General features: G+C 48.1%; 1 protein-coding gene across 3 annotated transcripts in view; it reads right to left on the minus strand.

Moving 5' to 3' along the window:
- Positions 1-45: 45 nt before the first annotated feature.
- Positions 46-12,318, minus strand: part of sh2d3a (SH2 domain containing 3A) — a 13,755-nt gene continuing 1,482 nt past the window's right edge. Inside the window, exons 3-19 of one of the 3 annotated variants that reach the window (XM_079729811.1) lie at positions 11,660-11,777; positions 11,162-11,220; positions 10,617-10,771; positions 7,810-7,849; positions 7,406-7,522; positions 6,795-6,938; positions 6,075-6,394; positions 4,443-4,528; positions 4,133-4,252; positions 3,768-3,925; positions 3,345-3,533; positions 3,081-3,242; positions 2,590-2,705; positions 2,301-2,472; positions 1,876-1,987; positions 1,036-1,221; positions 46-873 (exon numbers count right to left, since the gene is read on the minus strand). In XM_079729811.1, coding sequence (XP_079585937.1) covers positions 689-873; positions 1,036-1,221; positions 1,876-1,987; positions 2,301-2,472; positions 2,590-2,705; positions 3,081-3,242; positions 3,345-3,533; positions 3,768-3,925; positions 4,133-4,252; positions 4,443-4,528; positions 6,075-6,394; positions 6,795-6,938; positions 7,406-7,522; positions 7,810-7,849; positions 10,617-10,771; positions 11,162-11,220; positions 11,660-11,777 — 2,439 coding nt within the window. In that variant the 3' untranslated portion in view covers positions 46-688. Of the gene's footprint in view, positions 877-1,035; positions 1,222-1,875; positions 1,988-2,300; positions 2,473-2,589; positions 2,706-3,080; positions 3,243-3,344; positions 3,534-3,767; positions 3,926-4,132; positions 4,253-4,442; positions 4,529-6,074; positions 6,395-6,794; positions 6,939-7,405; positions 7,523-7,809; positions 7,850-9,304; positions 9,407-10,616; positions 10,772-11,161; positions 11,221-11,659; positions 11,778-12,318 lie in introns of those variants that run through there. The other 2 variants (XM_079729810.1, XM_079729812.1) reach the window with 2 other exon arrangements.

A 12,318-nucleotide genomic window follows, 5' to 3' on the forward strand; every position in this document is an offset into this window, starting at 1 on the left:
GCTATGACTTATTCATGCAAAAAAGATGGTCCAGAGTGTCATAAAAAACCGGGTAGAAAGTTTTATTGCATTTGTAAACAATTTGGGGAAAATATAACATTCCAGTGTATATATTTTTATACTCAGGAGGACTCTCTAAACTCAGTAAAGTTTTAATGGGAGAAAGGGGGGGTGGGGGTTAAAGCAGAAGCTGACTAACATGCTTATTGATAAAGATTAAAAAGTCAAAACATTACGTCTCTATACCAGCAGTCAGAAGAGGTCCATCCAGAAAACAAGTCACTTGAAATGTGGTCTACCTCCTAATAAACATTCCTTTGGGATCTCCATATAACCACACCACATTAATTGTGCTTGTGGTGTGTACAATATACATGACAGCAGGAAAAGGTTGATTGCAACCGGTTACAAAAAGTAAACAAACAAAAACCAACACGGCCTCCACCTAAAGCTGCGTTCCCACCAAAAGACACATTTGTTGCGCAACAAATCATAAACTGTCGCTGTGCAAGTTTGGTGCGTTCACACCAAACGATAAAAATCGATAATGATAAAGAGTTCAAAAGGTTGGCTCACTCTGTTGGCCTTAAAAACACAAAAGGCCAAAGGTCAGCTGGAACGACGCCGCAAACCCCTGAGCAAAAGTGCGCATTGCACGTCAGTCTTTGCGCGGCCGTGGGAGGCGTGGTCAATGGTGCTCCATGGGGGTCATCTCCTCCGGCTCCAGCTTGTCCGAGAGCACGCCCAGGATCACGTCAAACTTGTCGTAGCGTTCCTGCCTCTCGGCCTCTGCTCCCGCCTGCCCCCAGAAGAGCCGCAGGGCGAACTCGGTCCGGAAGGCCTCCAGTAACTCCGGCACCGCCTCCCAGTCCCCTGCTGGTGGGAAGACGTAAAGTCGCCGTGGTCACCTACCGTGGCTACATCTCAGCGTCTTCCGTTTCAATCGGCAAACGAAACAATGTGCCCCAGCTCCCCGGACGCCTCTCTAAAGAACGTGGAGAACCGCCTGTGAGCTCTGCTAGGTGCGCGTGGTACCTGTGAGCAGGGAGTGGGCGTGGCGCTGGTAGACCGGCGCGTTCAGCGCCGCGTTGCGGGCCGCTTGCAGCACGTCGTAGAGGAGCTGGCAGCCGCGGTCGCTGTCCTCCACCGGGTCCTCGCCCTCCATGGCCATCAGCAGGGGCACCAGGTGGGGCACGGCGACCGGACCCTGCACCACCGTATCTGGAAGACATAAGACAAGAATATATTTAATAAATCATAAATTACATCTTTTGACTTCACATCTCTCATTTAATTTATCAGAGATGTGTCGCACATCTTATTTTTAACTCTGGATTAGTTAAACTAGTTATTAATCTAAACAAGGATAAAAATAGGATTTGTTTGCGCTCAGTGTCTGCCATGATGGATTCGGGCAAAATGTGAACAAATTCACAATGTAGGCTGGAAAAAGATGGACCACAATATATTTGTTGCCATTAAATAGAAAAGCAAACTCTCTTGAGGGAAGACAATAACAAGCCCAGGTGGCAGAAGGCAATAGCATGAGGAAAACAATGGCCAAACTAAAACAACCATTTAGACCCTGTGGATGTGCGAGGGACTGAGCGGTGTCTGTTGGGGGGAGATAAGGGGGGGGGGTGCTCTCGGGACCTCATTAGAAGTCAGGTGAGTTAATGAGGCAGGTGCCGTCTATGTACTAATCACCCATCTGCTATTTAAAACCCAGGCAATGGCTGGGGGCCCTCGGGGAGGGGGGCCGGGCTAGGGGATTCTGACAGCAGTGCTGAGTCATACGTTTCCGTTGGTGGCGTCATAAAAGGTGCTCGTTTGATCGGGTGGGAGGCCGTGTCCGCCCCGGCGGTGTGCACTCACCGTCCCCCTCGCTCAGGGACTTCATGAAGGGCTTGAGTTTCTTCTCAAACAACACGGCGCTCTCCGTGAAGCTCCGCCTCAGTGCGCGCCATGTCATCTCGAGCCGCACCACCTGCGAGCGCACACACACACGCACACGCACACACACACACACACACACACACACACACACACACACACACACACAATGAAAAAGGAACCACTATCACAATATATACACTCATAAAAAAAGCACCAACCCATAATAAATAGCCGCGAATGGACAAAGCACTATAAATACCCAAACAAACAAAAAGAACAATAAACTCGGGATATAAAGACTAAACTATACCCCGGCTGGGAACTTCACAACGACTACGTGCCGTTGAAACCCAACCATAAAGCGGCGCCACCAGAATAAAGATGTCCTGCTCTCAATGCCGTACTTGGGGCATCTCCAGGGCCTTCATGACCGCCGAGAAGGAATACAGATTGTGCGCGTGCTCCTTCAGGGCCTGAGCCAGCGAGATGATTTTGTGCAGGACAGCTGCTCTCTGGCCCACCGACCCCGTGCAGCCCAGGACGTCCACCGCTACGCCCAGCGCGATCAGGTGGTGCCTGCGGGATGACAAGTACCGGGCGGAGGGTGAGGTGGAGGTCGGGGCCGGTGACGGGGTGGGAGGGACTAACGGACGATGCTAAGTGAGCCGGGGGGGGGGGGGGGGGGGGGGGTACCGTTCCAAGAGGTCCTGTCTCAGCTGGTGTCCATGGGGCAGGGTGACGAGCTCCAGCCCTGACTCGACGCCCATCCTCCTCTGCTGCTCGTCGGACACCCCGGCGATGCGCGCGACCTGGGGGGGCCGCGAGGGTCGGGGGGAACGGAGAGCTTTTTAATTGGATGCCGAAGTTTGAAGTATTAAGGCCAAGAGTGATACATGAGCACTAATAACCTGTTCCAGGGCCAATCATTGACACTAAATAGATCAATCATTCATACATTTATGAGGCTACGGCTATGAGCCTTAAGACAAAGCCCAGTCCACTGATTCTCAGCCATCTGGCTAAACAACTAGATCTCCCACATTGGCCCCGGGTCTCCCATTGGGACTACCTCAGAAACATAGAAAATAAATGTATTTATCACGAATAACTGTGCTACTATGAAACTAATGTCAAGTAACTACAGTGATCACAAAGCTCCATCAGAGTTAGAAAGCCGTGGTTACCTGACAGTCCACACTGAGCATGTGCAGAGAGGTGGTTCTGGCGTCGGCGCGTACGAAGAGCTCCTTGAGCGCCAGCAGCACGCTTGGCTCCAGGGGGCGGTTGTTCTCAGGCAAGAGCATCGACTCGAACCGGTCCAACTGAAAACATGAGCCGGAATCCACCTGGGCGGACACACCGTCATCACACTCAAGCCTCATAATAATAATTAATATCAATGCAGAAATATGCGACAGATTTGAAAATAAATAAATACGATTACAAACATTTGGACGCTCAAAATGCCAGTCCTCCACTCGGTCCGTCCCGTGGTTCTGGTGCGAGTGGGACGCGGCTCCCTCGTCCTGGGGCTCCAGGATGCTGAAGGAGGTCTCCGTCAGACGGGCCCGGCTCTGCCACTTCTCCTCGGCCCGCAGGCGGTCCACGTGGCCCTTCTTGTTTTTGGACGGTGGCACCTGGACAAAACCACCAGAGGCTGCACTTAGTGGGCAGGCATGACTGGTTCCACTGATTAGGTGAAGCCAGCCAGCCAGCCAGCCAGCCAGCCAGCCAGCAAGACATCCCTGAGCTCTCAAAACATGCAGAACCTCCACTTTGATGAAGTGAAAACGGAAACGCAGACCGATGGACAAGATTGATGCGTTTGAGATAACCGAAAAATGTACCATAAATCGGCTACGGTGGGTTACCTGAACCACAAGTTCGTCGTAGAAGGACGAGGGGTCATCGTGGGCGACGTGGGAGGAAGGGAGCACAGCATTGGGGAACACCACTGACACCCTGAGGGGTTTAGGAGGAGCACGGGGGTGAAGCTGCCCGTCTGACCCCCGTAGGGTCACTCCTCCACCTAGGGACAAAAATATGGTTGACACATTTGTATCTTATACGTGTTAAGTTATAGGGGTGCTGGATTCCCAGCAAAAAAGCTTCAGGGTTCAAATCCCAACACCCGCAGTGTGCCTGTAGGCAAACTGGAAGTTGATCTAAAATGCAGTTACTTTTTTTAAAACCTGCATTTCCCTAAATGACAAAACAGTAGTAACGAGTGTCTAACCTGGGAGAGAGGGGCGTGACCTTTGCGTGTTCGGGCTCAGCATGGGTTCGCTACCGGTACGGAACACTGGGGAGATGGGGGCGGGGCCTTCTTTCTCTGATTTACCGTTTTGAGGAACGCCTGGTAACCAGGAAGAAGAAGAAGGAACGCATTGTTAAAAACATCTGGATGACACAAAGCTAATACAGCATAGTGCACATATAGTATGTGCATAAGAGGGATGCGATCTGCCAATTTCACAAGGTACAGAGGAATAGGCTGATGCTTAGAGTCACTAGTACATGTGGACTGTGGCTATAGAAGGCTATACCATTTCCCAGGTTGCTGTCAGATTGTGCAGATTGCATTGAAGGCCTCCGTCCCAGGTTCTGCAGGTTCGCCGGCTGACTCCCACTTCTGCCAGGGAACAAGAGAAGACAAATGTGTATGTGAGCAAGACTTACCCTCAATGTACACAACCATGCATTTACTATCGGTAGATAGCCAATGGTTATTCTATAAATCACATGACTAAAACCTTGCATCAGAATAAAAACCAGCATCCTTTGAATGGCCCTATGGTCACTATTCTTAAGAAATCTGTTCTTAAGATGGCGTAAACGGTGTCGGGCCACCGTCCAGACGGAGAGTTGGGCAGACAAGGGACAGAGTTGGGCCAAGATATCCTCACACCCTGTTACTGATTGAAAACATGCAGGGCTCACACATGGTCTTGTGCAACGGGGGGGGGGGGGGGGTAGGGGGCTGTCAGCTGTGCGTGCTAGACCCTGAAAATCCTCGTTCAACAGATGACACGACTGATTATCATCATATGCCTGCAGACAGCAGGGGGTGGGTATCAAAAAAACAAGGCAGTCTCATTTAATTACATCTCTTCAGAACACGGCACAGAACGGAGAGACCTGCTGATTGGGTCATTGCAGCATGATATTTAAGTGTGATTGTTTCGAGAATTGATGCTAAATGCTAATGCTTATGTTAATGCTCCTTCAACTGACAGTATGACTCTTTCACAATGAATTAGGATTTGTCATTGATCGTTGTGAATTTGTTCTGTTGTTGTTGTTGTTTATAACATGATTTAGCTGACTACTAACTTAGATGTCTTTGAGGTCTTCTGTACTTTCATATGCAGACACAAAAATTGGATGTAATCTAAGAAGCATATCAATGACAATACTGTATACTGGACAATACTTCCAATTACTGTATTACTGTAATTGGAATTAACTTTACTTTACTGTACGTAAAGTATTTACTTTACTTAAACATAAAATGATCATGATATGCGAAATGCCAGTCGAAATACTGTCGTCTCTGACAATGCTACAGCCAGCTTGTCTTCCTTTGAAATTTCCGATGAGGGTCGGACATTTGTTTTTGTTTGAGCCTGTGTGTTACAATTCAGTATTCTCAGAGGATCCCGGGTTGCCAAATATTAAACAAATTGGCACACAGCATCACAGCATGATGCAGCCGTGGAAGCAAGCAAACAAGCTGAATCAAGTGAGATTGTACTAGATTCTAACTCGAAAAGCCATCTCCTCCCTTGGAAAAGTTCCATGACCAAAGACAAGCTCTGGTAAATCTTTATTTGCAATTGCAAAGATAGAGACGGCTCAGAGCCCAGACAGATTTAAAGACAGTTGCCACATGAGCTGGTTCATAATTTGTAAACAATAAATTAATTGAAAAGGCAAACGTCACCTGATCAAGTTCAAACAGTGTAGAAAATAATAATTGCGTTCATTGCATCAAAAAAACAATTTGTCGCTCGGCTAGTCTTGTTCTCTTGCTCGTTCAGCATCCTCTTCCGGGCAACCCTCAATATCTCTCCAATGTTGTTCATTCTGAATGCAGACTAGACTGAGTTTAGCCTGTGCGCGGTGTGTGCGCGGTGTCACATTTCCGACACATAAATAACAGGTAAACGTGCGCTCACCTGAGCAGCGGGTTATCGAGGTGCAGCATGTCGGTGGCTGCATAGCTTAAGCTCCGCCTCTTGCAGCGATCCAGTGGCGTCCGCGCTCTCGCCACACCACCCCCTCCTCCGGCCATAATGTGGCTGCCGCCGCCGCCGCCGGCCCGCTCCGCCTGGCGCTCGCTGATGACACGGATAGGGAGGGTCCGTGTGATTGGGTGAAAGACGATGGCGCCCGAGGCCTGAGAGATGGGCCGGCGCCCGCCCACGTAGAAGCGTATCAGAGCAGGGACGTTATCGAAGCGGTCCTCCTCAAACTGGAAGAGCTCCCGGGAGTAGCCCTGTGACACCAGGGCAGTGAGGGAGAGCGCAGCGGTTAGGGAGAGGACTCCCGGCTCAAAGGTTCTGAATTCAAACCCCAATGTCCACAGCCGGCATCCTTGAGCAAGATGCCCATCCTCTACCTGCTCATTATAACGACACACATCTGAAAAATAATTCATTGCAAGTGGCTTTGGATAAGAGAGTCGGCTAAATGACTAGATAGTAAATAGTCACACACAAATACAAAACAATCTTTTATCAAACAATATTAACACTCATAATATGTGTATACAATAAATAATTATATAAAATAATAATATATATATTATATAATATATAATAATTATTATATATAAAAAGTATAAAGTTACATTTGGCCCTACTGTAATAAAGAAGCAGACCAATAAATAAGCAGACCTTCTTGGGCCGTAAGACCACTCGTATGATCTTAAAGTGCATGGGTTCATCTCTCCAGTAGCAGCTGAGGACGTAGTCCCCGGGCCCCGAGCTGGAGTCCCGCACCAGGAAGTCTCCGTCCCTCTCCAGCAGCGCCTCAGCCCCCTGGATGGAAACAGAGAGCAGGGCAGGTCTGTCTCCTGGGTCCCCTGTGCTAAACATGTTAACTGTGCTTCCACTAAAGATGCAGGACACTCATCGTGTGTTACCCTTTCTATCCAAGTCAGGTTATTGGTTAAATTATATATTACTGATATGAAGATACACAACCAGAGTCAGGACCAAATTTGGGAATGCATTGTGCATCTTCTTATGTGAGCTTGCATTGTACGTGTTTGTGTTTGCTTGCGTGTATCTGTGAGCATTTGGCTGTGTCTTGAGTGACCCGAATCTACTACAAATATTTTATGGTTGTACAGGTGAAAATGGGGATACTGTCTTAAAAAAAAGCCAAACTAATTGAGGAGGAAACTGCTGCAGACGAGATGCGGCAACACTCAAGCCATGGTCCTACTGCAGGAGAACCCAGTGGGTGACCGCGGTATGGCGGCCCGGCGCGGCTCAGTGCTCACCTCTCTGCTCACGGGTCCATGGTACCAGGCGTGGCTCCTCAGGTCCTCGGTGCTCGTCTTCAGCTCTTCCTCGAGCTCCTTCTTCAGGGCGTCCATCTCTCTACGACCGCCAAACAGCTGTGGGAGAACAGCTCAGTCAGTCAGTGAGTCAGTGAGTCAGTCAGCCAGTCACACGTTTAACGAGGGCTGTGAGCTAGGTGTGCTGAGCAGAGCTGATGGACGGGTGATTTACCACTCCCATGGAGGTAGTTCTCACACACACACACACACACACACACACACACACACACACACACACACACACACACAGCAGAAAAGAAAACAGGCAGGCAGGAAGTGAGACAGACAAGACGAGAAGGGCGCGAGACAGGCAGGCAGGCTGATGTAAACAGACACTGTCTTACCTTCAGCTGACTGAAGTATGCACTGACACTCCTCCTCTTACTGAAAAAAAAAGGAAATTAAATAACTTTAAAGTATGTGCTTTTATTGTGAACCAGGGCAGGATGAGGGCCGAAGGCCACACAGCACGGTCATTAACACCAGGAGTCAACCTGACAGACTTTAAATAGCCCACCAAACATTTTCCCTTCCTGCCCCCCCCCCACCCCACCCCCCCCCCCCCCCCCCCACACACACACACACACACACACACACACACACACACACACACACACACACACACACACACACACACACACACACACACACACACACACACACTTCCTGTCCCCCACAAGACAGCGCTTATGGACAGAATCCAGAACCAATCCTAATTAGATAGTCGAGTAAATGCAATAACGCCCCTATTAAAATTAAATGACACCTCAGAGGTTTAAATCTGCCAGCCATGTGTCTTGTAAATGTCACATGTTTGGTTGTATAGAATACACAGGGTAGAACTGCGTAGGCCGATGTTGTGTGTGTATAGCATGGGCTAAACATCTTGTATCGTCTTATCTTAAGTTATCTAACAGATGCTTTAATCCAAAGCAGCTTAGGGAGTAGGAAGGGGTTTGGCATCTTGCTCAGGAATCCCTAGTGGTAGGGCTGGGAATCGAACACAGTATCTTTCCAAAGGGATCCAAAGACCCTAGCATCTACAGTATCTTGCCCCCAATAAATGCAATTTGGTGGACACTACAATATACACTTACAAAATGTATATGGGTCTTAGCGCATAAATGCTTGAGAGGGTGGCCGAGTGGAAGTTGAGTCCCCCAATCCTGCTCAATCAGATGAGCTAGACAGGACCAGATAGACAGAACCAGATAGACAGAACCAGTGCGGCTAGTCTGGGCGGGACAAGTCTTAAGCTCTATTATGATTCTGTCCAGTCTGTCTCTGATGTATGCTAGATAAACAAAGTTACACTGTATGGGACGGATTGACATTGACTATTAATGTATCAGAAGCTAATAGGGTTAATGTAGCATTGTCATGACGAGAACTTATTCCCCTTGCCTATGTAGAGAAACTATTAGTTATCCAGTCGTCAGTCGACCACTCAAAAACACAAAAGATGAACACGAAAGAGTATCAATTTTAAAGTACAAATTCCGAGAAGCAAACGCATAAATGTAGCCTGGCATTAATATTTGACACGAGATAAGCCTCAATAACTGATAAGACCTTGAGGAGGGGCGTTGGCCTGGGCGCTGAGGAAACACACCTGTGCAACATGTACCGCAGCCACCATTAGCCTACCAAGTTGTGTAACTCTGTTGGCAGCTGTTCTTTGCAGACATACCGTTACAGCCACAGACCAAACGTCACAACAATATCCCATCAAAGTTGATCGGATCTACAAGACAACCGATCGAAAGTCAAGCCCTAGGTAAAAGTTCTAAAGGTAACATTGGTAAAGCGGTCAGCGTTACCTTTTTGTATACTTCTTACCTGCCTCCTGTCCGCCTCAAAATCCGCTGGATTCGCCGGGCATGGCGGTGAGCGTATGAGTTATTTTCCACAAAAGCGAACACAAATGCGATTTAAACCCCCCCCCCCCCCGCTCCGCATCCTACTAGCGAACTGCCCTTTTTTGTGTGGCGCAGCTCCGTTCGGGACGAGTCACAGCAAGTTTCTCAAGTTGTTCTCCCGCTAGCACGCTGGGAGCGGACAGGCTCGAGCGCTGAAACATCTGTAGCAGCGCGAGCAGCATTCCTGAGATCCCGCGAGGCTCCGACAGGGGGGGAAGGGGAGCTCACCTGGTCGAAGAGGGTGGGGCTCGAGGGATATCAAATCAACGACAGCCGCGAGCTTTGTTTACGACAGGAAATCTCGTGAATGCACTTTGTAATTATTGAGCTTTCCCCTCAACTTCAGAAGTTTGGATTTACGGATTTGGGTTCTACTCACACGACAAAAGGAAACTGTATACCAATGACATGTTTAACTGTTCATCCAACAAATGGACCCCGTTGAAAATGACCGATTGAGTAGAGGCCCTTAAACCATTAACGTGTCCCACAGCTTTGCGATAGACGAGCAGAGATGTGCCCAAACTTGTCAAGAGTCCACACACACTACTTGCAAAATGCTCCAAGTGATGACAGATTACCGCTTAAAGTTCAACGGCTTTATATCTTAGTGGTATCTTTGTATTACGTTCGTTGTATTACGTTTCCAACTGATCCGTACTCAAATAATACGGCTTAATTCATTCATTCGCTTTCTTCTTGAAACCTGAAATGCACTGCCTGTAGCCATATTTCATCTTTTAAGTCAATGTGTTGCTCATGTGACTTTTTGACAGTCAGGGTTGATGTCTTTCAGCTATTTTTGTCTGGTCACATGGCAATGAAATAATAATTACAATGAAATAAGGTAGCCTACACTAGTTGTGCTTATTCAGGAATTGTTTATCTAAATGAATGGACACACAGTTTTGAAGTTTACAATTACAGGAAAGGCTATCTAATCTCTAAATCTAAGTGTACAAAGGAAGACACAAGGAAACAACACTCTTTTGGTTCTGGGATGTGACGAGACAGTCCTTTCCAGCTACTGATTAACTTGTGAGGTCAATGCACAAAGGTCCCATTGGCCAATAAAGGGAGCATCAGACGCAGTTGCCTTTTTCAAAAAGTCTCATGTTGGGTATACTTTTGCGATCCTCTGGTTAATCATAAGAATCACATCATAAGAAACAGGGAGTCCAAAGAAGAACAATTGACACTGGCTCTGGGTCAGCTCCCATCGGTGGACCTACCTCCGTTTGCTCTCCTGAGAGAGCTCTGCGTCCTCCGTCCTCTGGTCCTCCGTCAGGGGATGGAGTTGGGAACAGGATGCGGAGACGTCGTTGGAGACCGCACGCTGGAGGCGGGGCAAAACACTGTGGCGGAAAAGATCCTTCTTGTTCCTCACCTGCCGGGACACCAGAAGCATCGCTACTGAAACACCTCAGCATGTGGCACAGGATGCCTGCTGTAAGGACGTTCCGTAGAGGTAGGTCTGTGTGTGTGGGTCGGTGTATGGTGTGTGTGTGTGTGGGTCGGTGTATGGTGTGTGTGTGTGTGGGTCGGTGGGGGGGGGGGGCAGTGTGGGTGAGGGGGTCTTTGTATGATGTGTGTGGTGTGATGTTTGTGTGTGTGTGTGTGGGGGGGGGGTCTGTGTGTGAGTCTGGGGGTCTGTGTGTGAGGGTCTGTGTGATGTTTGTGTGTGGTGTGATGTATGTGTGTGTGAGAGTCTGTGTGGGATTTGTGTGTGGGGGGGGGGGGTCTTTGTGTGTGTTTTGGAGATACGATGTGATCTCACCAGGTCCATAGACGACCCCAGGGAATACTTCCGTGTGACTCGAAGCTTTGGGCCACTGCCTAGAGTGCCAAATAAACAGGAAAGAATACACAAACCGAATGAAAAGTTGGATTTAGCTCATTGTTGACTGTTACAATATAGAGCTGAACAAATCTGGACGAAAGCTAAGCCTTTACTTGAATCTATGAACTGTGCGGGTTTATCGATCATCAGTTATCAAGCTATACCACGTTCAGAATAGATAGTAATTAAAAAAAGGTTTACATATCATGAATGCAGTGTTCCATTTATTCGCTTTTGCAAAAAGCTGAAAATACAATACTTGCAATAATGCAAGTTCAATAATTGTGTGCGTGTGTGTTTGGGTGCGTACGGCGTGTTTGCCTGCGCGTGTGTTTGCGTGCACGTGTGTTTGCGTGCGCGTAATTTTGCGCATAGCATGTGTACATAGCATGTCTATATGTTTGGTATGTTTGTTGTTATATGTTTGTTTGCTACCGGAGTAGGGGTCCAGGATGGGCTTGTGCCTGAGGAGCTGACTGAGAATGGTGGCTCTGTGTACTGGGTCCTCCACCCCGGCCTCCTTCAGCTCTTCATCAGTCACAGTCAGCAAGCCCTCCAGAGACAGAGAGAGAGAGGAAACCATGTGTTCAGTGCTGCTACTGAAACATGCACAGACATAATATCAATATGGTAAATTCCAAGAGAGCCATACCACACACACACACACACACACACACACACACACACACACACACACACACACACACACACACACCTTATAACAGTCTCTTGCTAAGTCTCTTTACCATGCTGCTCCACACTGCCCCTGTGCATTCAATACTGTTTTGTTCCCACAGCCTCATCTGAACACACATATTTAAATAAACAGAAGAGTGCTCTTTATGTTTGTTTGACTGTCTTTCTATTGTCTTCGGGAACTGTTCATCCAACTGACCACATACTCGGCGTGTGTGTTGATGAGGACCCAAGGAAGTGCAGTGTCAAGAGCTGAAGTTGTTTGGATGAGAGGTTCTCAAAATAGCTGCAAGCAGCAATTCCGGAGATCGACCAATCGGCCCGCTCCCATCGGCATTGAAAGGGTACAGCGCTGGTTTATATAAAAACTCATATACAGTCATTGAATTTAATTTTAT

Source organism: Pollachius pollachius (assembly GCF_949987615.1).
Source record: "Pollachius pollachius genome assembly, chromosome: 2".
Classification (NCBI taxonomy): domain Eukaryota; kingdom Metazoa; phylum Chordata; class Actinopteri; order Gadiformes; family Gadidae; genus Pollachius; species Pollachius pollachius.